Source organism: Periplaneta americana, chromosome 1, assembly GCF_040183065.1.
Source record: "Periplaneta americana isolate PAMFEO1 chromosome 1, P.americana_PAMFEO1_priV1, whole genome shotgun sequence".
NCBI lineage: Eukaryota > Metazoa > Arthropoda > Insecta > Blattodea > Blattidae > Periplaneta > Periplaneta americana.
In genome coordinates this window covers 224,878,137-224,905,679 of record NC_091117.1, presented here as the reverse complement: position 1 = coordinate 224,905,679, position 27,543 = coordinate 224,878,137, and the positions used below count along the sequence as shown (strand labels likewise).

Genomic DNA, 27,543 nt, shown 5'->3' with positions numbered 1-27,543 from the left:
AATTAGTGTTTATTTTAAGTGTTTATTACTAATAACTCACGCGATAAATTGTAGGTCGATTTTTAATGTTAATCAGTGTTAATTTTTTAGTGTTTATTACTAATAACTTACGCGATAAATTGTAGGTTGATTTTTAAAAATGTCAATTAGTGTTTATTTTTAGTGTTTATTAGTAATAACTTAGGCAATAAATTGAGGTGCGTTTTTGCAAAAGTCGATAGATGCAGAATTTTTCGAACGTGAGTTACATATGTATATCGTATATTTTCTACCTCCGTAATCGATCTATGAAATCAGATTTACCAAAACTAGATTCATACCGTATGTAGAGACTACCAAACCTTCCAGGTTTTTTTTCAAAACTCGATAGATCCTGTCACTTAGTGTAATTTCTGTAAAATCTTGATTTCTACATCTATCGACTTTTGCAAAAACGCTCCTCAATTGTAGGTCGATTTTTAACGTTAATTAGTTTTAATTTTTTACTGTTTAATTCTAATAACTTACGCGATAACCTGTAGGTCGATTGTTAAGTGTTAATTACTGTTTATTTGTAATAAATAATGCGACAAACTGCAAGTTGATTTACTGCGCACTTCCTGACACTTGTTCACCGCCGTTATCGGCTTCACTCGCCCAGGACTCTCAAAGAGTGGAACCGGACGCGCGGAGGATTGTTCACCTAGTACATGACTGCAAAATATTGACATATATCATGAAAATATAAATTATACTTTTATGGTGAAATAATGCAGAATATTATGTTCTTTTTATTCTAGAAACTTCTGTAGTAAACATACGAAAATAGTAAGAGAAGACAGAGGTGACAGTAACGACAAATCAATAATTGACGATTATGATTTAATGATAAAATATGGCGCCGGTGAAGAAGTTGAAGACAAAAATGATGAAAAATGAATATGGTTGTAACTAAAGAAGAGGATAGATAATACAGAAATATGAAGATGATAATGAAATAGTACGATGAGAATAAGAGTTAACGATGATAATAACGAAAAATAACGATGAAGAAGAAATACGAAGATAATGACGTAAGATAATCGATTGCGAAAATAAATGGAGCTCACGGAAACGACGACCACGAGAATGACGACGATGACGACAAGAATGTGATGATGAGGATTTTTTTAGTGAGTTATTTTACGGCGCTTTATCAACATCGTAGCGTCCGAATGAGATGAAGGTGATAATGCCGGTGAAATGAGTCCGGGGTCCAGCATCGAAAGTTACCCAGCATTTACTCATATTGGGTTGAGGGAAAACTCCGGAAAAAACCTCAACCAGGTAACTTGCCCCGGCCGGGAATCGAACCCGGGCCATCTGGTTTCGCGGGCAGACGTGCTAACCGTTACTCCTCAGGTGTGGACAGAAGGATTGCGGTATGATTATTATTATTATTATTATTATTATTATTATTATTATTATTATTATTATTATTACCACGAGAATGATTCTCATGATGTCGATGACGAGAAGGATTGTGATTATTATGATTATTTTATGATGATCACGACTGATGATGACGAGAATAATGATAATGATGATGATGAAAGCTTCATACTTCGGACTAGCGTTACGGAAGAAACAGCGGTTCGAGTCTTCGTGGAGGAGGAATGTTGTCATAAACGTTCGACCAGTTTTTGGGACGAGTGCCCAATCAGCATCGCTATGAATTTGGGGACCTACAATCAGTACCGCTGTCAGGTTTCTCATGTCAGCTGTAACGGATAGAATTTATAAAACAGTTATATTACCGGTTGTTCTTTATGGTTGTGAAACTTGGACTCTCACTTTGAGAGAGGAACATAGGTTAAGGGTGTTTGAGAATAAGGTGCTTAGGAAAATATTTGGGGCTAAGAGGGATGAAGTTACAGAAGAATGGAGAAAGTTACACAACGCAGAACTGCACGCATTGTATTCTTCACCTGACATAATTAGGAACATTAAATCCAGACGTTTGAGATGGGCAGGGCATGCAGCACGAATGGGCGAATCCAGAAATGCATATAGAGTGTTAGTTGGGAGGCCGGAGGGAAAAAGACCTTTAGGGAGACCGAGACGTAGATGGGAGGATAATATTAAAATAGATTTGAGGCAGGTGGGATATGATGATAGAGAATGGATTAATCTTGCTCAGGATAGGGACCAATGGCGGGCTTATGTGAGGGCGGCAATGAACCTCCGGGTTCCTTAAAAGCCAGTAAGTAAGTAAGTAAGTAAGATGTAACGGATAATCGTGCCAACTGCACGTTACCCTCCTGCTGGTTAGATGATCGTTCAACTCTGCTGAGGCATGTGGACGTGATATCGGCAGTCGCTGTTTGATTGCTTGCCAGTATCGACCCCGGAACCCAGTGTCGCAGTAACTTATGTCCTCTTCTGTAGTGGCTTTATTAACTTGAGTGCTTATGTAAAATTGATGTTTGCAAGTAAAACCTCAAACCACTCAGTGGAGCGTGGCGCGTCGTTCTGAAAGACACTTTGGGAACCAATCTTGCGTGGAGGGGAGGGGAGGGGGAGCGCCGCAACGTGTGTCAGATACGGATCGCGACTCTGCAAGACGGCAGCAAGAGCAACGCCTTGGATCGAGTACAGAACGGGAGGAATTAGTAGCAATATAAAACAAAAGACAAGTCAATACTTCTGCAACCGAAAAGGAGAACTGCCCACACACTCCAACTATGGGGCGTTTACTATTTCTTTTGGCAACGATCATACTTCTAAATGTAATGAAAGGGACGAAGGTAAGGAATTTATGCTATGGCAATAATAATAATAATAATAATAATAATAATAATAATAATAATAATAATGATTATAATAATCATGATAATAATAATAATGATCATGATGTTGATAATGACAATGATAATAATAACAATAATAATAATGATAATAATAATAATGATGATGATGATAATAATAATAATGATGATGATAATAATAACAATAATAATGATGATAATAATAATGATGATGATAATGATAATAATAATGATGATGATAATAATAACAATAATAATAATAATGATGATAATAATAACAATAATAATAATAATGATGATAATAATAACAATAATAATGATGATAATAATAATGATGATGATAATGATAATAATAATAATGATGATAATGAAAATAATAATGATTATGATGTTGATAATGATAATAATAATGATGATAATAATAATAATAATGATAATAATGATGATGATAATGATAATAATGATAATGAAAATAATAATGATTATGATGTTGATAATGATAATAATAATAATAATAATAATGATAATAATGATGATGATAATGATAATAATAATGATAATAATAATAACAATAATCATGATGATAATAATAATGATGATGATAATGATAATAATAATAATAATGATGATAATAATGAAAATAATTATAATGAAAATAATAATGATTATGATGTTGATAATGATAATAATAATGATGATAATAATAATAATAATGATAATAATGATGATGATAATGATAATAATAATGATAATAATAACAATAATAACCCGATGATAATAATAATGATAATAATAATAATGATTATAATGAAAATAATGATGATAATGGAAATAATAATTTTTATGATGTTGATAATGATAATGATAATAATAACAATAATGATGATGATGATGATAATAATAATAATGATAATGATAATAATAATAATGATGATGATGATAATAATGACAATGATGATGATGATGATGATGTTGATAATGATAATAATAATAATGATAATGAAAATGATAATAATAATAATGATAACAATAATAATAATAATAATAGACCACCTCTGTGGTGTAGGGGTCAGCATGCTGGTCTCTTAAGCAGAGGGCCCTGGTTCGATTCCCGATCGGGTTGAATTTCCTGGCAGAGGTTTTTCAGGGTTTTCCCCTCATCCGTAAGGCAAATGCCAGGAAATTCGGGCCACAACATTCCTGAATATCACCGGCCTCATAATCACCGAAATCATATTCATAACAAATCAGTAATACATATACGTACAGTCGCCATCTAGTTCACAACAATAGAACCAGTCTCAACAATAGTACACAGGCCTTCGGATTTCACCTAAAAGATTAACTCGCGATATGACCAAAGATGTTAAATAGAGCATAAATAAGAGCCAGGGAAAAAATAATATATTATTATTATTATTATTATTATTATTATTATTATTATTATTATTATTATTATTATTATTATTATTATTATTATTATTATTATTACTATTACATAAAATTAAACTTTATTATATCGGTATCAAAACAACTATATCTAAAACTGTTATCCAATCAACCGCAAAAATTGGTACATACAAAATACTCAGAAAATATGTATGTAGAAAAAATAACGCGATGAAGTCAGCAAACTACTGTTTTGCCATATAAATTTATCATTAAGAGTTTTCATAAGGCTAATTTAACGCGTATGATCCCTCAGGATTTAAAGCCAATTTTAGCGTCAGTAATGATTTCTTCCACAGATTCCGAAGACAATTGGGATGGAAAATGTTAATTACTGCCAAGAGAAATACAACATTTCAATGGGTAAGCATTATTCGCATGTTGTTATTTTCAAAATATTTCTTTATTATAGCGTTACCAGGTTAAGGTGCAAATGTATTTACATTCTTGGCTCCCAGACGAGTCCTACACATCGTAAAGGAAAAAAAATTGTGTGGCGACGCAAATTTCACATCGAAAATAAGGGTCGAAAATTGCTGTGAAAGTGGGGGCATGGATAAATATATAATAGGATGCGAAACTGCGGTCAGCACCATCTGGCGGCAGGGGGCTGAAATAAGATGATCAGCGCCCAACGTCGTAGGTGGTGAACATTAGAACTACGTATTGGGTACATTACCCAGAGTTCTCTATATATCCATTCGAGATATTGCTCGGGGAGACAAGATGGCAGAAAGAAACTTGTTAATAAGTGAACGTAAAGTGATACTACGTGTGTGTATAAACAGTGATGTTTATGGACGTTGTAAAATTAGTGTTGTTGAATTTATCGTAAAGTAATAGTAATATAATAAATTGAACTATGTAAGTAGTGTTGTTAATGTTATGTTTTATTTAATGACGCTCGCAACTGCAGAGGTTATATCAGCGTCGCCGGTGTGCCGGAATTTTGTCCCGCAGGAGTTCTTTTACATGCCAGTAAATCTACTGACATGAGCCTGTCGCATTTAAGCACACTTAAATGCCATCGACCTGGCCCGGGATCGAACCCGCAACCTTGGGAATAGAAGGCCAGCGCTATACCAACTTGCCAACCAGGTCGACTGTAAGTAGTTCTTGCAGACTTTTCCATTGCGCTGTACCCAAACAATACAATCCAAATTATCCAACCTTTTGCTTTATTTTTTTGTGTCTGTCTGGTTATATTTTAATTGGGTAGTGTAAAATAGATCGTCTCTTTTATCTTCCTGTTGGCTCCGGTAAGAATTTTCAGTAGAAGATGCTGTGAGGAATAAAAATGTACATGAATAATTTCGAGGGAAAAATTGTTCCGGGGCCGGGCATCGAACCCGGGACCTTTGGTTAAACGTACTAACGCTCTCCCACTGAGCTACCCGGGAACTCTACCCGACACCGATCCTCGAAATTATTCAAATTAACTTTACAGGGAATTATTCCTGAAAGCTTAATTTGCATAATACACGTTACTGTACGTAACAGAAAACCGCAATTTAAAGTCACACAGAGTTAGTGTGCACTCAAATGTTGGTTGCTTGACGGTTGTCAGCCCACTTTGAGGTCTGTGGATATAGAGGAAAAATTGGATCGGTGTCTGGTAAAGTTCCCGGGTAGCTCAGTGGGAGAGCGTTGGTACGTTTAACCAAAGGTCCCGGGTTCGATGCCCGGCCCCGGAACAATTTTTGCCTCGAAATTATTCAAATTAACTTTACAGGGAGTTATTCCTGAAAGCTTAATTTGCAAAAATGTACATGTTTTATTTTAAATTGGGTTAGTTTTGAATATCGATGAGGATGGGAGGGAATACTTTCTGCATAGTTTAACATTTTCGTCACCAGGTGCGCTGCTAAATGCAGGGAGTAATTAGTTACTCTTTTCGCTACTTGGTGCGCTGCTAGATGTAATAACGCCCCTCCTCCCAACAGGCGGCAGCAAGGTCAATTTCTACAACAGCGCCTCTAGTATGTGTTACGGGAAACTCAGTAAGGTTCGCATCCTATTATATATTCATCCATGGTGGGGGAATGTATAAAGATGCGGGTAGGAGAGATCATTCCGTCGAGGTGGAGGTGTAGGCGATAATGAGTGGCAGCAGATCTCATTTTCGTGCTGTGGAACCATGCCTAGCCGGTATATAGGCTGTCAGTAAGGCTTCCCGCTGCGGACCAATCAGGAGCTAGTTCTTAGTTCCAACTGCCTGCCGTATGCTAGTGGTCGAAGCGTATTGATGGCAGGTTTCCATGCTGTACTCAGCTGTAGGCCCCGACTCTGTTGAAATTATTGCCATCCCGCTGGATTTCGATGGTTTCCTTGACGACCAGGTTCCAATAACCCGATGTCTTGTCCAAGACGGTGGTGGCGTCGAAATCTATCTTGTGGCCCGTTTTCAGGCTGTGTTGCGTTATTCTAGACTTATTGGGTTAATGTAGTCTTATTCTGCGTTGATGTTCCTTGCAGCGTTCCATAATGGTACGTTCCGTCTGCCCGATGTAGCATTTCCCACAGTTGCAAGGTATTTTGTAGACACCAGGTGTACTAAGACCAAGGTCGTCGTTAACTGGTCTCAGCGAGTTCTGGATCTTATTTATTTTTTATTTCAGTTGGTTATTTAACGACGCTGTATCAACTACTAGGTTATTTAGCGTCGATGGGATTGGACAAAAAATCGAATTACCAGCAATTAGCAGAACATCCATTATAAATTATAAATACAGGACCAACAAAGAAAACATTCTCTTAAAAATAAAGTGCCTGATGATAGCGAGATGATGTTTGGCGAGATGAGGCCGAGGATTCGCCATAGATTACCTTGCATTCACATTACGGTTGGGGAAAACCTCGGAAAAAAGCCAACCAGGTAATCAGCCCAAGCGGGGATCGAAACCGCGCCCGAACGCAACTTCAGACCGGTAGGCAAGCCCTTAACCAACTGAGCCACGCCGGTGGCTTTTCTGGATCTTTCTGGGCGGTTTATATGCAGGGCGTTTCCGAGGTGGTGTTACAAACTTTCAGGGATGATGGCGAAGGGCACATGTATCAATTTGAAATAAGGAACACTGGTCCAGAAATGACTGAGTCGAAAGTTATAAGCAAAAATAGTTGTGTGGAAATGGAATTGTAATTTGGCACCACGTGCCCTCCTTCCCTTAACTTTCGGAACAGTCGTTGAAAAATGACATGGGCTGGATGTATCCTACGTGGGTACTTAACGATACAATCTGTGAGCTTGTCTACTGTTCCCATTGGCTCATCCGTATTCGGAAATCAGGTCTGCTTATTCTGCTCTCGTGTACTCCTCCATTTCACTAGAACTGATCGACTGGACACTGCAACTTGTACACATACACTGCTGTCTACAGACGTGCATATCAGGACCGACCATGTCCGTTACACATTACGCTATCTGCATTGCTTTAGTGTAGTTTCCTGTCCCCACCCCTCAGACAGCGTACTGAATGAAATACTGTAAGTAGACAACGTAAACAACGTCAGATGAATACAGTATGTGTAAGATGTAGAGATAAATACACACAAATAAGGTGTACAGAGGAATACAATTTTTCATTTCCACAGAACTATTTTTGCTTGTAACTTTCAACTCGGTCATTTCCGGACCAGGGTTCCTTATCTCAAATTGATACATGTGCCCTTCGCCATCATCCCTGAAAGTTTGTAACACCATCTCTGAAACACCCTGTATATACTGGCTAGAAATGGCCCACGGCCCTTCAATCCCTGAAGAATATGTCAAAGCTAGTCATTAAAAGCTTGGAAGCAACTATCCAACTCACCTGGCTGAGAACTCGAGAAGAATTATTTCATATCCAACGACGGAAAAGTCTCAAATAGGTACTGCAGAAATACAGATATTACGAAAAAAATAGTCTGTACTTATGACTGCACAACTATAAAATAAGTAGGTCCAAAAGAGAAAGAAAATTTCAGGAATAGCTAAAATTGCATCATCTGGCAGTATGCATTTTGGATATGGTTTTTTGTCTTAATACGCAGCTTTTACTATCACAGAGTATTGTTAGGATAGCCATAACTTTATAGAATTTTGACTTGTGTTTCTTTTCTAGTTACTACCATGAAATTTATTATCTTCCATTTCAGAAACTTGGACCTACTTTGTGGATAATTACATGACATTGCCAGATCCATCCATCGAATCGCATCGGGTAGGTGTCATCAATGCATTCACTATGTGATATATTTTGAAAATAAAGTATTATTAAAGCGAGTACATATTCAGGTAGGATGACAATTTCAGAGTGAAATCAACTTCTAGGTAGGATTTCAGATTTATAGACAACACTTTACGCTCTCGCCTATTTACGTTGTTGGAAGACGTTAGAGTTGTGGGATTGTTTTAGTTCAGCAATAGTAGAACTGAAGTGAAAATAGACAATACGAAATATGATATTACCTGTATACAGTGGATACGAATAGCAAGAACCTCACCAATCGACTATCATTTAATTACCACAGTCCCAAAAAAAGTTTCTACAGGACAATATCCTGTATGTACTTATTTACACTGCAAGTTGGCAAGCACCCGGTGGCAGTGATATACACAATATAAACAATACACAATAAAATGATAAACAATACACAATAAAATTGTACAATACACAATACAATTATATACACAATACAATAAGAATACACAATACAATTTTACACAATAATTACAATTAATAATAAAACATAAAATACCTAATTTTACAAAACAACCTACATATGTATAGGGCCTACATAAGTTTCAATAGTCTTTCACTTTACTCTCATCTCACTCACTGTAGTGGCACTACGACGCATTTCACTGACACTTTAGGACACATTTCACTAACACTATAAATTATCACTGATAGGAACTCGTCAGGCTAAATAAATACATGTCACCTTAAAAATTAAATGTTAAATGTCATCTTAATTTTAATTTGCACTTTATACACAACTTTTTAAGTTATTCTTGAATCTCCTTAAGGAAGGACAGCCCTCAAAGACCGCTGCAGGTAGGTCATTCCAATCAATCATAGATCTATTTAAAAATGAGAATTTACCTACATCCGTTTTCTGTTTCCTACATTTGATTTTAAAATCATGATCGTTCCTACCATAGTACGTTGGCTTTTCTAACCGAGCCGTTATGTCTACCCATGCTTTCTGACCTAGATGTGCTCTATACAATGATGTTATTCTAGTTTTCCTACGTCTGTTTTCCAATGTTTCCCCATTTAAGTTCTTTTATCGTATCGTTTCCATCTTCTCTTTTACCTTTAACAAATTTAGCTGCCCTATACTGGATTCTTTCTAAGGAATTTACCTGATATATTCCATAGGGATCCCAACATGTAGTTCGACCTCCTGACCTCCTGAACAAACTAAAGTATTTCCAAGAAAAAAAAAAGAGTAAGGTAGGTACGATACAAAAGAGCATATGTCATTAAATACTTAAGAATTAACTAGATACAAAAATAATCACCATATTAATTAACTACAAATTTTCAAATTACCCAATATCAAAATCATTTATATCGTTTTCTTTTGTAAAGCCACGACGTTATAGAAGCTGTCTGCTCTAATCTGAAATGCGTGGTAACAACAAGAAATTCTGTAGTTTCCAAGTTCGTTCCGAAATTCAATCTTATTGGGACTGCAAAATCAGATCTCTAAAATATTTATTAAGCGATATGAGTTCCTACGAATTAATCTGGAATTACATAAACAAAAAACTGTTGGGGGACTATATTTATACTGTTTCATCTTGCCTTACTTTTGTGTAAAAAAGTGCAAAATATTAGATCAAACTACAAGTGAAGCATCATCTTATAGCACACTGGAGAGCAAAATTTGTTTCTCGTGTTCATAGTTTTCTCAATTGACTGGTGGACAGTGAGCACAAAAAGTTTGTCTACTGTTATAGAATAAAAGCCTGTATGATAATTGAGAGAAGGTATGCCCCTATTAGGAGTATTCGTTATGCAGTGTTATACTTAGTCCTATATTTAAATATCACAACATTTGATTTATATGTATTGCATTTTAAAGGACCTTCAACATCACATGATTTTGAATAGTTAAAAAAATATTACTTTGCTCAACAGTTGCTCAAAACCTGAATGACATGTTCCATTGCAGTGTTTCGTGCAGTGCATTATGGACAAGAGAAGAATGGTGAGTAATCAGTGTATTTCATATAATGTACCACAAGTAATATATATATATATATATAATTTGAACTGGTAATGGAAATTACGGGAAAACGGCTGAACGGATTTTAATAAATGGCCCCTCATTTTGAAGCTTGGAACCCAAAGTTTTTCGGAAAAATAGTAGTTTTCAGTGAAATATCAATTTTCCTACATAATTTTCCTATTTTTCAAAATCCATCTGTCGTCAGTTTTGAGAACTAGCTAATTGCATTGAGGAGAAGCGAAGCGAGCATCAAGTCGGCGTGTTGCATTTCAGAATAAAACAAAACACACACTACAGTAAACTATATTACACGAAGGCCATGATCTGCAAGAATGCTGACATATTTAGAGCTCAAATTAAGTTGGTTATTAAAAACTTAACTTACTAAAAATAATTTACAGGTTCGATTCTGTGGTGTGTAATTTTCTGGGTACAGCTGTGTATTGGATATTAAAAACTACAAAACTTGAGGTGGTTTGATGACATCATTACTATTAGAAATGAAATATTATTGTAGTTAATGCCGTGATGTGACTATTTTTTATTAATTATACATATTAATTGATGATATGAAAGTGAAATGTTTTGGGGTTATATAAGTAGATGTAGAGAATTAACTTAAATTAGATTTTGATTTCTATATTTTACTGAGTGGCGGCTATATAGTATATATAGTATATGTTACTGAAAGCTATAAAACTTACGTAAGACAATAATATTATTAAAAACCAAATATTTTCATAGTTATTAATCAAGTGGGGTTGGGTCTTTTTCATATATTTAATGGCGGTGTGGTGTAGATATTTATATGCGTGGTTCTCTTCAGTATTGGCTCGAGAGAGAGAGTATCTTTCATTGTTATGGAAGCAAATAACTTTCCGAATGTCTGGTACTCTTCATTGAAAATAAATCTGAAAAATGTTTATTTGAACGTCTAATGAACTTAGTTTGCAGCATTTGCTGCACAAGCCACTAGTTAATTATACAATCATCTTTGTGTTACTTTAAGTCATAGAAATATAATATTTTATCGTAACAAATAATTATAGGTATCATATTATACCATTTACTATTGTCAGTTGCTATACAATGTATAGATGGACAGGTCAATCAATAAAATTCTTGGAGTGAATAAAGCATTGTGAAAACAAAGTCCTTTAACACCATCTTAAACTTCTTCATACTACAAATTTGCAATATGTCAAATGGTAATTTATTTACAACCTGACAGAAACAACGGGAGTCTTTGAATAATAAGATATCCTGTAGTTATCAATAAATATTTAATTTCTTTCCCTTGCATAATATGTATAAAATAATATCTAATCATCTTTATTTAATTCAAACATTTCGCTATTGTTTTTATAGAAAAGAGCTGCTTTATAAATGAATAAAGGAGTATGGTCAAAATTTTAAATTATCTTAACCACTTCCCTGATTATCCCGAGTTAACTCGGGTTGCTAACTTGTGTCAAAATTTATTAACCCGAGTTAACTCGTCTGAGTCCCATTTTTGCTTCTAAGGATTATATCCCGAATATATACTGTACGTTTTCATTCTTTCATGAACCTTTTCCCCACTAGATGGCTACAGAAGTTAGCGATATTGCTATATGTGGTGGTGTTTTTTGTACTTCTTCCTTGCGAGTGGAATTCTATGCTCATATAGCATTCACACACAGTAGTGAGTAGATGCTAGTTAGTTTTGGCGGTTTCTGCTTGTGTTTAGTGTTTTTGTGCCGTTTTGTGTAAAGACGGATCAAGTTAGTGATTCCGAAACTTTTGATCAGGAATATATTCCTGTAGACGATTAGGAAATGAAACATCGGTATCAGAAGACGAAGTTATAGACCAACAAACAAATTAAGATCAGTTGATGTCGCGTCTTTTCGACAGTGGTTTGAATAGAAGACATCTGGCACCATTTCTTCTGCACCTCCGAGGTCCCCATTCCCTGAAATTTTAACATTGTTTCTGATAACGATAATTCTCAATTTTTTTAAATTATTCTTTGATAATGACCTCATCAACATTATATTCGAGGAGACGATTCGGCATGCTAATAAGTGATCCAGAATGCTGAAAATAATTCGTGGCGGCCTACTACAGACTCTGAAATACGTGTACTTTTGGGCATAGTGATACTGCAGAACATTATTCACAAACCTGAAGAACAGATGTACTGGTACAAATATTCAATGACTGCTACACCATTCTTCCCAAAACGCTCTCGTATAGGAGAGCAGATACTACTGTCCGGAATGCAATGTGCCACTGTGCGTAATACCCTGCTTTCGAGTCTATCACACGACAAGCAACATTTAACGCCTTGATAACAGCACTGGTATTGTACCTCATAAATTAATCCATAAAAAACATAAGTTGGTAAATAGTTCAGGAGAAAATCAAAGTGGGACAACTACCAGAGCTGGAATCAAGGTGCACGAGATAACTCGGGATAATAATTCAGGTATGAATGTATGTCTATTTCATAGTGATTTTTTAGGTATGTAAGAAAATTAGTGATGTACAGTGATTCTGCAGTATTAAATGACCTCTTTACGGAAATAAAAAAAACAATATGACTTTTTTTTATCACAAAACTGGTAGAATATATAGTAAGGGAAGAGGTTTAAATGTCTCTAAGAGATTCCCTTGGTTCTAAATTAAAAGTAATTATTTCATTGTTCGATACACTCTTTCAACACATTATTCACTACAAAACTTCATTGTATCCTTCATATACATAATAATACTAGTTGAAAGTAGATTATGGTTTAGGAATAATGGAATCTATTTAGTTCAACGTACATGATTGGGCGACCACGTAGAGCAGTTGGTAGAGCAACTGGAAGGTCCTGAGAGCAATCCCGTGTGGTGACGGGATTTTCTCGTTTTCGAACTCCCAGAACGGCCCCAAGATCCAGTCAGCCGCTTTCCAAATTGAGTGCAGGGTCTTTTCCGTGGGTATAAGACGGTCGGAGCATGGTGCCGACCACACAATCTCATTCTAGTGTCGAGGTCACGAAAACTCTATCCTCCCCATGTACCTTCACGGCATGTGAAGGGGATACCTTTCCCTCTGCTATCACTCTTACACAATGTTCTAATGCAGTGGTCGTCAGCACTCTCTGAAATGGGTAGAGTGCACGGAGGGTAAGGCACTCTGCTCCGTCGTGCACAAGGGATAGAGAGACAGCATACCCGACGATTGCACGCCAGGGCTATGTCTTGTCCGCGGGTAAGAGACGGTAGCCCGAGCGTGCAGTGTTTTGATGACCGCTGTTCTAATGTGTGTTTATGTTTTAGTTAAAGAATAACAGGAACCGAGATTTCGACAAAAAGTCTGCACTGAAGGAGTTCCTGCGCATCATACCGTACTTGGAGGAACAGAAGAAAAATGAACTGGAAATCAGGACTGCAAAAGAAGAATTTGACGACTGCATGGACACACCACGTGAGTACCCAGCAATGTCTTTCAAGTTAGAAATATGGTCGAGCATAAAAAGTCGTGTGAAACTCGCTTGCGCTCGTTTCATAAACATACTCGCGTCTTAATTACTACCATTATAGGCTCGCTGCATAATGTACCTATACAGTTTCAGTTGCTAGAAATTGGAACTCGCTTCCGAGTGATATAAGGGGTTGTTGGACAATAACTTCATTTAGGTCAAAATTACATAAATTCTTACTTAACAGATTAATTGCTGATTAATATTTGTTATTTATAATGAAACTAACATCAGTCCATTCTTATTATCATCATTAATTTCTCTAAATAGATTTACAAATCCTCTAATGGCAATTACATTAATATTCTCATTATAGAAATAGAAATATATATATATATATATATATATTCTCCCTGTAACATAGTCCTAGTAAGCTTATATTAAATTAATTTTCATCATTTTACTAGCTATTTCAAATATTAAATTAATTATAATTCATTAAATTAAATTAGCTCATAAATTAAGTTACTACTTTACCTTATAGATTTATCTAAATTTAAATAAATATTTAGTGAAGAATATTGCTGGAGAACCTTTTAAGTGTAGTGTAAATATTTGTAATTTAAATTTATGTATTGTATTGATTAAGGCTGGTTGAGTGGAAGAGAAGGCCTTATGGCCTTAACTCTGCCAGCGAAAATAAAACATTATTATTATTATTATTATTATTATTATTATTATTATTATTATTATTATTATTATTATTATTATTACCTACTATTCTAGGAGACCTTCCCAATCGATGACCAATGTCATGTAACGTTTCTTCTGTGACAACCCTACTCTGTCTGTATTGTTTCCTAGGCTAAACACTTCCCGTTGCCTGAAATTCATTACAAAGATTATGGATTGCTGTACGTGATGGAATTTTTACATCCGAGAATCGTGTTTCAAACCGCCTTTGTACTTAGCTGGCAGATTGGGTTAACACATATGAATCATAAATGTATACCTACAGTTTAAAACATTTGATTAGCTATTATACAGTCTGCACTTATTCACACGTTCACTTTAAATGCACAAGAAAACACCGTTCAATATCTACCGTGTCATTCGCCGGGCACTTGGAGAATGATTCACTAAACTTGATACGAGCCAGAACCAACAGGTGCATGCTTTAGTCATTGTTACGGGAACTTGTATGGGCTGTTCCATCTCAAATCGACCGAAATATAGAGAAAATTGACCTCACAATTTTTAAATACAATGATTTTTTTTGTACGTAGAGAACTGTGATACAATGCTTTGTGCAAAGTTTGAGGCATCAGAACTTCATAGTGTTTAAATTAAAAATATTTAAATTTATCGTATTTTCATAAAATTAGCAACTTTAAACTGTTGTGGCTCCGAAACCCTTTCACCCAATGATCAAAATCATGGTTTATTTTGATGCTGAGAAATTAAAGTTTATATTGACATGTAAACAGTTTTTCTTACATTTTATGGAAGTGGAGAAATTTAGATTTTTCTTCATTAAGACGCCTTTGCCCACGAAAAAATAATTTTAAAATATATGGTTAGATTCCGCATTGAAAGTACAAATAAACACACATTTTTTACTGGTGGCACGTTGATAAGAAAGTATTGAAAATATCAAATAAAGAAAATAAATAGTACGCGCGTGAACTAACCAGCTGACTGTGAGACGGGAGCTAGCCGAGACAAGCAAGGCCAGGAGACTAACACGTGATGTTTCGTCTAGTAGCGCATAGCTGGGCTAGCTTTATCACAAGTTTTCATAAACACAGGAGTACAATGACGCCCAATGCTCGTTTATCTTCAGCTCTCGGCCAGTGCGTGCGGTACTACACCGTTTAAGTCTAGGCGTGTGAAAATAATTTATTTAATACCCTCGAAACTTATTGCCGAGCCACTAAGCAAACAATGCCGAAGTCCCTCTAAATAATGCAAGGGTTTTCTAAATATTTTTTACATTTTTACAAATTGGCAGAAAGCCTAAAAGTAAGTAAAATCAGATTATCTGTCTCTCTGTATACAATAAAAATAAGGATTACTTCTTAACATAACCTACTAAATGTCAGCTTCAAAATGAGCTCCCGTTCAATGTTCTGCAGTAAATGGTTCCAGAGTTCTGAGCGCTGAAAGAGGCTTGTTTTTATAAAATACGCTAAATTTGTCGCTCAATAGTACGAAAACCGTTTGACTTTCGATAATATACTTTTGAAAATGCACTCTCCTCAGCACCTTGTATAAATAGGGAAAAAATTAGAGTATCAAAAAAATGCGAGGTTTTTTACTGATCGATTTCATATGGAATAGCCCGTATGGTTGTATCACCGCAACTCTACACTATCCGTTCCCCAACGCGATAGCGTCAGCAATGCACAGTGAAAACCCCGTCGCTCCTGTCCACACTTCATCTGATCTCTCTGCACAATTGGCCTCCTGTGTTGTGACGTACTGTGACAAAATGTCACACAAACATGGAATAAGGCCAAAGGGGAATAAAGAAGAGTCCGAGCCGGTACTGTAGACGGTCCCCGGCATAGCTCCGTTGGTAAGAGCATTCAGTGCATAGAGCTGAAGAGCTGGGTTCGATCTCAATGCTGGAGCGAAAATTTTTACTAAAACAACATATAACATAAGATTGTTTAATGATAAAATTTCATAACATAAAAAAATATCACAAAACACTAAAATTATTGAACTGCGAAGGTGCTGACATTTCGTCAGAGAAAGGATTTATTTGTAATGTTCCTGGGTTAGTAGTAGCAGGCCTCTCTGGGTGTACTGCCAGGCAGGAGAAGATGGCAGGACAGCCCTGTTATTGGTGGAAATAGCACTTGATCAGCGAGCTGTATTAAGGTCTCCACCTCAACTTCAAACAGAGCTTCGTTAATAATGTTTGCGACGGTTCTCCGGGTCGTCTGGTATCATGACCACGTTCATAAAGCGATTATCTTGAATTGTGGATGCTTGAAGAGGTCTTCAGCTGACAATAAGACTTCCTAAGTTGAGGAGAAATCGATCGACTCTGTTCTTGGTTTTGAACGAGTACAGACAGCGTTGGGGTGTGCAGCGGCTGGTTCTGTTCAGAATGTAGACTGTGACTAGAGGCAGAGATTCATCTCGGGATAATGGACATTTAATGGAACGATCTTGAAACAAACATTTTTTTAAATCTAATTTAGCTTCATTAAAAATAGATTTTTTACAACTATTATATTTTTAACAACAATGTTACCTCCCAGTTAAATGGCTGAATGTATTGTATTGTATTTGATTGCCAACATTTACATCCATGTAATGTGGACTTCACAATTTTTGTATCCGGTGCCACAATTACGTTCATTACAGATATACAGGGACATCACTTTATTTTTACCAACATTTTTAACATTAACCTGGCTATACTCGGAAACACTGTTGCCCCCTTCCATTACAGGAGTTTGATGTTACTACTGCAATATGTAAACAAATCATTTTACTAGGTATAGGAGGAGAGAAAAGTAGTGTATCCATTTATGTTGTAGGGAAATACGATATTACGATCTTCAGTTTGATCATCACTTTTACGGAATTTATCAAAATACAGTAGAGTAGTAACATTTTTTTTTTCAAAAACTCAACTTTTCAGGCGGCTATGTTCGTTATGTAATGTCTACTTTATTTAGCATATTAATTATTGATGTTAGCATACAATATAGAGAGTGCATTTAAATTGAGGGGGTCGTAAGTAAAGGGCTGTAAGTGCACTTAGGTTACTTTTGAGAAAATGGGGTTTAAATATTTAAGCTTTCGTAAAATTGGTGAAATTTTTATTTAAATTTTAAAGTGTGATGCGATTAAAATATCTCTTTGCCACTAAAATTTTAGATACTTTTGCTTACACTGGATGCACTTAACTCATGTTATTACAAATTTCACTAGCATTCCTTTGCTTCTAGCCACCTCAATTCAAAAAAAGCTAATCCGAATTTTTAAACAAGTTGCTGAAAATGGTTGCCGTTCATTACAATGCAGGCTTCAATTCAGTACGCATATTATTAAAAACATTTTGAAGCATATTCTCTGAAATTGAATTTATCGTTTCTTGAATATAATTTTTAGTACGATATTATTAATATAGGTTCTTTCTTCTATAGAAAACGCAATCATATTTATGAAACACACTATACACTGCAGTGTTTACTTCACTGCTTGAAGACTTCGAATGCAACAGCGGCCGTAAGTTTGTGTCTCTGACGGGAACAAGGACATTAGTGAAGGGGTGAGAGTGAAGTACATTCAGAAATGTAGGTACAATAAAAATGCAAGTAAAAATAAAATGATGTCCCTGTACCTTATATAGACGCTCTTTAAATTGATCAATTATTTCCATCTTTAAAAAAAACCTAACAACTTGATTTAGATCATTCTAAATTGCCACTTTTACGACTCTATTCCTGATTTTCAGTACACTTGTATCGTACACACACTGTTTCTGATAATACTTGTTACTAAAACATACTACCCCATTGACCAATAAGTTCATTATTATGTTTGTTTGTTGTGTGCAATTCCTTTTTCAGATCTCACTAATTTTCTACATATTATACTTGCTATCCTAGCTAGCCTCCTCCGCCAGACTCCTCACCTATTTTCAATTATCTCTATCGTTATACTTAACTTCCTATTACACTTCACTAGTTCATTCAGAATTGACACTTTTAACACTCTGTTCTTGATTTTCAGATCACTTAGACTGTATCGAACACACACTGTTTCCAACAATACTTGATACTAAATCTTATTACACCATTGTCCAATATGCTCGTTATTATGTCTGTTTCTTGTGTACCTTTCATTTTCAGACCTCACTAATTTTCTATATATTATACTTCGCCATCCTAGCTAGCTCCACGCCCATACTCCTTACCTATTTTACTAGACTATATCGAACACACACTGTTTCTACTAATACTTGATACTAAATCTTATTACACCATTGTCCAATACGCTCGTTATTATGTCTGTTTCATGCGTACCTTTCATTTTCAGACCTCACTAATTTTCTATATATTATACTTCGCCATCCTAGCTAGCCTCCACGCCCATACTCCTTACCTATTTTACTGGACTATATCGAACACACACTGTTTCTAATAATACTTGATACTAAATCTTATTACACCATTGTCCAATACGCTCGTTATTATGTCTGTTTCATGCGTACCTTTCATTTTCAGACCTCACTAATTTTCTATATATTATACTTCGCCATCCTAGCTAGCCTCCACGCCCATACTCCTTACCTATTTTACTAGACTATATCGAACACACACTGTTTCTAATAATACTTGATACTAAATCTTATTACACCATTGTCCAATACGCTCGTTATTATGTCTGTTTCATGTGTACCTTTCATTTTCAGACCTCACTAATTTTCTACATATTATACTACGCCATCCTAGCTAGCCTCCACGCCCATACTCCTTACCTATTTTACTAGACTATATCGAACACACACTGTTTCTAATAATACTTGATACTAAATCTTATTACACCATTGTCCAATACGCTCGTTATTATGTCTGTTTCATGCGTACCTTTCATTTTCAGACCTCACTAATTTTCTACATATTATACTTCGCCATCCTAGCTAGCCTCCACGCCCATACTCCTTACCTATTTTACTAGACTATATCGAACACACACTGTTTCTAATAATACTTGATACTAAAACTTATTACACCATTGTCCAATATGCTCGTTATTATGTCTGTTTCATGCGTACCTTTCACTTTCCGACCTCACTAATTTTCTACATATTATACTTCGCCATCCTAGCTAGCCTCCACGCCCATACTCCTTACCTATTTTACTAGACTATATCGAACATACACTGTTTCTAATAATACTTGATACTAAAACTAATTACACCATTGTCCAATATGCTCGTTATTATGTCTGTTTCATGCGTACCTTTCACTTTCCGACCTCACTAATTTTCTACATATTATACTTCGCCATCCTAGCTAGCCTCCACCCCCATACTCCTTACCTATTGTATTAGACTATATCGAACACACACTGTTTCTACTAATACTTGATACTAAAACCTATTACACCATTGTCCAATATGCTCGTTATTATGTCTGTTTCATGCGTACCTTTCACTTTCCGATCTCACTAATTTTCTACATATTATACTTCGCCATCCTAGCTAGCCTCCACCCCCATACTCCTTACCTATTGTATTAGACTATATCGAACACACACTGTTTCTACTAATACTTGATACTAAAACTTATGACACCATTGTCCAATATGCTCGTTATTATGTCTGTTTCATGCGTACCTTTCACTTTCCGACCTCACTATTTTTCTACATATTATACTACGCCATCCTAGCTAGGTTCCACCCCCATACTCCTTACCTATTTTACTAGACTATATCGAACACACACTGTTTCTAACAATACTTGATACTAAAACTTATTACACCATTGTCCACTATGCTCGTTATTATATCTGTTTCATGTGAACCTTTCACTTTCCGATCTCACTAATTTTCTACATATTATACTTCGCCATCCTAGCTAGGTTCCACCCCCCATACTCCTTACCTATTTTACTACACTATATCGAACACACACTGTTTCTAACAATACTTGATACTAAAACTTATTACACCATTGTCCAATATGCTAGTTATTATGTCTGTTTCATGTGTACTTTTCACTTTCCGATCTCACTAATTTTCTACATATTATACTTCGCCATCCTAGCTAGGTTCCACCCCCATACTCCTTACCTATTTTACTAGACTATATCGAACATACACTGTTTCTAACAATACTTGATACTAAAACTTATTACACCATTGTCCTATATGCTCGTTATTATGTCTGTTTCATGTGTACTTTTCACTTTCCGATCTCACTAATTTTCTACATATTATACTTCGCCATCCTAGCTAGGTTCCACCCCCATACTCCTTACCTATTTTACTAGACTGTATCGAACACACACTGTTTCTAACAATACTTGATACTAAAACTTATTACACCATTGTCCAATATGCTCGTTATTATGTCTGTTTCATGCGTACCTTTCATTTTCCGACCTTACTAATTTTCTACATATTATACTACGCCATCCTAGCTAGCCTCCACGCCCATACTCCTTACTTATTTTATTACCTCTAAAAAACTGTTCACTATTAGTCGAATGTCGTCTTTTGAAGCAAACTGGTCATTCTTTTTCTTCACTTCACTTCTCATCATTTCAGCTCTTGCACCCACAGAAACACTTTCACTTCCCTTCTCTGCACTGACCTTCCTCCCCACTAATCTGGTTGAATCACTTCCCAAATCACTTGTATTTTTACTCGTGTCATTAACCTTCATTGCCTTCGCATATGTCTTCTTCAGAATTCTTGATCTCAGCTTTCCTTTGTTCTGTCTCGCTTCCTCCAGCACTATCTGCAATTCAGCTAATTCTCTGTCGTCTACACGTACCTGGTCCATGATCTTGTTACGATAGTTACTTTCCACCACAATTGCTGATTGAGCAGACTGTCCATCACCTGTCGCGTATATTTTGTCCCAGTTCGAATTCCGATCTTCACTTAACATCTGTTTAGTTGGGCTGGTCGGTATTAATCCATGCCAATGATTTTCTTCACTTTTCTTACTTTCCAGTTGATGTGATAACTGCGGTTGCTCATTTTATTTTTCTCTTGAAATGGCTGAATGACGAACAGTCAAGTACCCGCCATTAGGAACTAATCTGCATCTTCTAAACTCTGAGTTGTCAGGGAAACCGTGTGAATAAACAAAAGTTACGGGTGCCATTTTGCATTTGTAATAATCCATAACGATAATAGTTTCAGTAAATTTGAAAATACTATACAACTGAGAAAGTAGTGTATATTGAGCATACAAAATTTCAGGGTAACAAATTTATAGTGCTGTGAAAAAAAAAAACTGAATTTCATCAAATTGTTCAGTACTTAAAATTACTTCAAGATGTTTGTCCCCCCTTAAAGACAACGCTATCAGCTTCATCAGAAGTATGTTTGGGCTACAACCGTCATCATCCAACGAACCAACCAATCTCTGGGATCCTGTATACATACAATGTTTATGAGACGTTCAGAAGGTCTTAGATGCACTTGCGACATCTCGTACTTCTTCTGCTGTATCACCGCCTTTTACTAGCGATCCAAGAATTAATTCCATTTGTAATCTGCCTGTAGGAAATGTAACTAAGAATAAAGAACTAGTAAATATTTGTAATGTACAATACTCATGCCTTTCAGTTACTATGCAGCCTCAGATCTAGTTCTGCGTTAAAAAGCTTCTCCATGCTCCGGAATTTTTGTTCTTTGTTGGCAGACTATCTTCTTCAGTTTTTCACCAGCTCCTAATAATCAGCTTTTTTTGGATCAGTTGTGGTAGTCTTTTGACTGAATTTACTAGACATGATTCTCCTTAATACATTTATAAAAGCTTTTAAATTCACTGCGACAGTCTGCTGTCATTGTGTGAAAACAAGCCGTGTAGAAAGAAATTTCATGGAAAGATTGAACAACGTAGCGATGACAACGGCATCTTCTCAACTGGTCCTTTATACACGCTTCGAATGCCCGGGCAGTTTTCCCCGACGAAGGTATATTGAGGGGGTTAGGGCTCAAATTTTCAACATCCACATTTTTAAGCATTATTTTTCAAATTTTAATCATAGATTCATACAATGAAAGATAAACTGAGAGGATTCAATCCGACATCAGGATGGGAATCCTGTGTGGCTTAGTGGATAGAGCGTCAACACGTAGAGCTGAAAACCCGGGTTCAAATCCCGGTGCCGGAGAGAATTTTTCTCCGTTCCACTCATCTTTCATCATATGATGACGCAGAATATCTACACGGAAATATCATATATACGTCGGTACATCATAATAATATAGATTCAGACAGTTAACATATGCTTTCATATTCAATTTGAACTTTATAGGTGAAACAGATACTTATTTAATAATTATTGCATTTCTTCATTTATTTATTTATTCATTCGCTCTTTCGTCGTATATCTGTCTGTCTGTCTGTCTGTCTATCTGTCTATCAACAACAACAACAACCAAATTTCTTGGCTTAAAAATCGATAATGTGTTAAATTGGAAAAATCATATTAAAGAAATTACCCCCAAACTAAATTCAGCTTGTTTTGCTATTAGATCTATGCAAAAGATAGTAAATATCAATACCTTAAAAACAATATACTTTGCATACTTCCACTCGGTAATGAGTTTTGGAATAATATTCTGGGGAAATTCCACAGATACTAACAGTATATTCCTATTACAGAAAAGAGTAATTAGAATAATAGTAGGTGCCAAATCTAGGGAATCGTGTAGGACTATTTTCAAAAAACTACAAATAATGCCCATGGCTTGTCAGTATATCTTTTCATTAATAATCTTCCTCGTATGTAATCGTGAAAATTTTGTAACTAATTCAACAGTTCATAGCATAAATACACGTCAAAAAATGACTTTCATACTCCATCGGAAAGTCTATCGTGCTATCAAAAAGGAGTGCGTTATATGGCAGTAAAAATTTTTAATAGCCTCCCTATCGATATAAAAAATGAAACTCAAAACATAAAATTATTTAGGGCCAAATTAAAGAAGTACCTAATTTCTCACGCCTTCTATTCTGTAGGTGAATTCATGACATTCAATAACACTTCATGAACTTCTTCAGCGATGTCGCGACTGCTGCTTCCAGGGTTTCTTCAAGAAAATTTAAGATGTCTTCCTCTTTGTTGGTAATTTCATCAGAGCGTTGTCGCCCACGATTACGACAACCTGGTATTATACTGCCCGTATCACGGAAACGCTGACAGACTGCAAAAAATGTCTCTGTATTTGGAACGCTCATCCCCAGATATCGCGCTGTATAAAACCGTTCAGCTGAACGAGAACTACGCCTTATTTCTCCGTAAATTAATACAGCATATCAAGAAGATATTCTGTATTTGTACACTTTGGCATTGCGATACAAACCAGCACTGAATATCGATAATCGCTATAAAAACTGACAAAGTCTACACCTGTGGAGTAACGGTCAGCGCGTCTGGCCGCGAAACCAGGTGGCCCGGGTTTGAATCCCGGTCGGGACAAGTTATCTGGTTGAGGTTTTTTCCGGAGTTTTCCCTCAACCCAATATGAGCACTTGCTGGGTAACTTTCGGTGCTGGACCCCGGACTCATTTCACCGGCATTATCACCTTCATTTCATTCAGACGCTAAATAACCTAGATGTTGATACAGCATCGTAAAATAACCCAATAAAAAAATAAAAAATAACAATAATAACATTCACTTCAATTAAATTCCCCAATGTAAAAAATAAATAAATAAATAAATAAATAAATAAATAAAAATTAGAAAGGCTTTAAAAAACAAACATAACCAGTTATAGTCCCGTCGCTCTAATTTCCGGCAGTCAATCGCGTTGCAGGTCGGCTACATTTAAACGTGTGCGTCTTGTGATTCGCTGATTCATTTCTTAAGGCTCGATAAATACTTAATATAATCGCCCGCCATTTTAGCTCTTTCGTTGGCGTTCGCAGAAAGCACACGAAGACGTTTGCTTAATTAGATTGCGTTTGACGTATTATCATAGGAGCTACGACATGATAATGTTTAACGGTGTGGCAAATAGATTCCTCGTCTGGTAGCTCGGCAATGTAAGAACAAAAATGCCGAACGATATTACCTACCTAGACTTTATAGAGCCTTCACTTCCTAAGACGTAAGCAAAGAGGAGGAGTCACGCCGGAAATAACAGCGTCGGAACTTTTTTATAATCACCCAAGACATATTCGAACCCAAGCCTCGAGTTAAGTTTGTCACTGCTGAAATAATAAGACAGCTTGAGCGATGTAAGGAAAAAAAATACTATTTCCTTACACACTTTACTAACAACCAGTGCAATATGAAATCTGACTTACACTTCATTTTTCTCCCATTTATTTGCAGCCGGAGGTGGCAGATGCATGCAGAATTATCTGATTTTGAAGTGTCTGCAGGCAATGCTGAAGAAAGTAAGTGATAAGATGAGTAGCTTCGTTTCAAAACGTATTTTCTTCACTCTTAAAAAGTTAACATGTAGGCCTATCATTTTATCTACATTCAGTTCGGAATATGTATGCTAAGACTTCGAACCAACAAGATTACAACGAAGAGCTAAACACAATCAAATACATAACACAAGAAAACGGATACTACCCTAACATAATAGACAACATAATACGTAAGACAAAACATAATCACAAAAACATAAGAATACAACACAAACACAAGAACACAAAATATACATCACACTAACATACCAAAACAAAAACACACACAAGATTCCAACCTCATTCAAGAAATTAAATTACAACATCGCATACAGAACAAATAACACTTTACAAAAACATCTCAACACACAAACAACACAAACAAACAAATACAACCACACAGGCGTATACAAACTCAAATGTAACACCAGCAACAACTTCTACATAGGACAGACAGGCAGATCGTTTCAAACACGTTACAAAGAACACATCACAGCCATAACAAAATTACAAAACACCTCCACATATGCAGAACACGTCACAAATGCTAACCACACCCACAGAGACATCAACACAGACATGGAAATACTACACATCCAACCAAAAAGCCAGAAACTAAACACACTAGAACAATATGAAATATACAGACACACGAAAACACACCCCAACGATATTCTCAACACACAACTCAACTTCAAAACACACACACTCTTTGACTCTACACTATACCACAGGAACACACCCTCACAGGAAACAGAACAAGTGGCGCCAAGACCAACAACGACCAGTTCTGAGGATGACCCATAAATGGGTCGAAAAATGTAAACGAGGTACGTTGAAATTTAACACAGGAAAGACTTACCATACATATTCCGAAGTGATACAGTGTTAAAAGTTGTGTAATCAAGATGTATACATTCAGGTAACGCAGAGCTAGTTCTTTTCGATCTTAATATGATGTTGAAATGGAAGTGTTGGTGTGAGTAGACCGGATTCTATCTTTTGACGAAAAATACTAACATAACAGACATCACCACACCTGAAAAATTGCAGCATCGGATTGCAGATGCCTTCCAGCAAATAAAGAATGACCCAGGATTGCTTGAGCGCATTTGTGGCGTCTTTGCGAACAAACGCATGCAAGTGCCTGATCAGCAGTTTGAGCACCTGCTGTAAAATTCTTCCGTTAACTTGTTCATTGCTTATCTACAAACTTTAATATTATGCAAACAAAAAAGCTTTTTTTGTATATGTTTAATCACATTTTTGTGCTGCTGAAGTCAAATTTATTAATTTTATTATTCTCATGATTAGCAAATTAAATGATATTGTCATTGCTTTTGTTGGAATTAGTACTTAGTATTCAGCGGGCTCCAACCAATACAAAACGGCATTACCTCGTAAACTGTTTATTTTAGGGATACATGCTTACCAGAACTTTCCTACATCTCTTCGTTTTTACTTTTCATCCCTAAAATTTTTATTATCACTTTTGAAACACACTGTATATTTTCCTGCGTTGTAGATCTTCTACTTGACACACAATATAGTATTATTAGTTAAATGTTCAAATTTGTGAACATATTAATAATTTAAAAAAATATATTTTCAGCGCGAAATTTTACGTTTTAATGGAACAATAGCGCATATTTATAATCAAAATTATTAACGAAATATCACTATTAAATTTTTTATCTTTCAGATGAAATATCTGTATGACCTAAAGAAAATAACAGAAAGTGATAATATTATTTTGCTTCTTGCAGTAGCTAGAGATAAGATAATAACTGCCTCCCATTGGAGGTAGCCCAGAAGGACTCAGTATACTCTCCTACATGAATTGTACAATATCAAATGTTTACATAAATTTTATAGAAAGAAAATTAAAATAAACATATATGAATATAAAGTGAATAAAAAAAATTAAACAGAGTGAATATGATGACTCAGAATTTGGCAAGAGCGTTTCAAAACTGAAGTTATGATGTCAGCAGTAAGTGTCTGTGGTAGTTCAAAAGTCTTCCTGAAGCTTTCAAAGAACTTGGGAATCACACCACGAGCTCCAATAAGAAGACCAATCACCTCAATGTCTTCAAGCTGGTATTTTGCTTTGAAGTAATCAACTGTTGGCAAATAAATGTTGACATCCTCCGGCTGGCTACTCCCCGTTTCAATCCTTATGGCAGGATCAATTATATATCCTTTCTTGGTAGTCTGGGAATACGCTATGATGTCAATACGTCTAGAGGAGAAAGTGGTAGTGATGTTCTTACGTTATTATTGATTTTAGTTTACTGTTGGTTTCATTTTTGTTGGTGGAAAATATAGCGGACTAGTGGCCTGTGCAGCAAATGCTGCAAACTAATTTCATTAGACGTTCAAATAAAAATTTTTCAGATTTATTTTCAATGAAGAATACCAGACATTTTGAACGTTATTTGCTTCCATAATAATGAAATATACTCCATCTGAATGGTTTTTTATGCCAAATATTTTTTCTTG

At 35.7% G+C, this 27,543-nt stretch overlaps 1 protein-coding gene across 1 annotated transcript; it reads left to right on the top strand.

Moving 5' to 3' along the window:
* The first annotated feature begins 4,538 nt into the window (after nucleotides 1-4,538).
* Nucleotides 4,539-26,217, top strand: LOC138696389 (uncharacterized). The gene is made up of 6 exons (XM_069821326.1): nucleotides 4,539-4,598; nucleotides 8,370-8,434; nucleotides 10,398-10,433; nucleotides 13,764-13,911; nucleotides 24,959-25,023; nucleotides 26,095-26,217. The coding sequence occupies exons 1-6, from the start codon at nucleotides 4,553-4,555 to the stop codon at nucleotides 26,215-26,217; spliced, it is 483 nt and encodes a 160-aa protein (XP_069677427.1). The 5' UTR covers nucleotides 4,539-4,552.
* The last annotated feature ends 1,326 nt before the right edge of the window (nucleotides 26,218-27,543 follow it).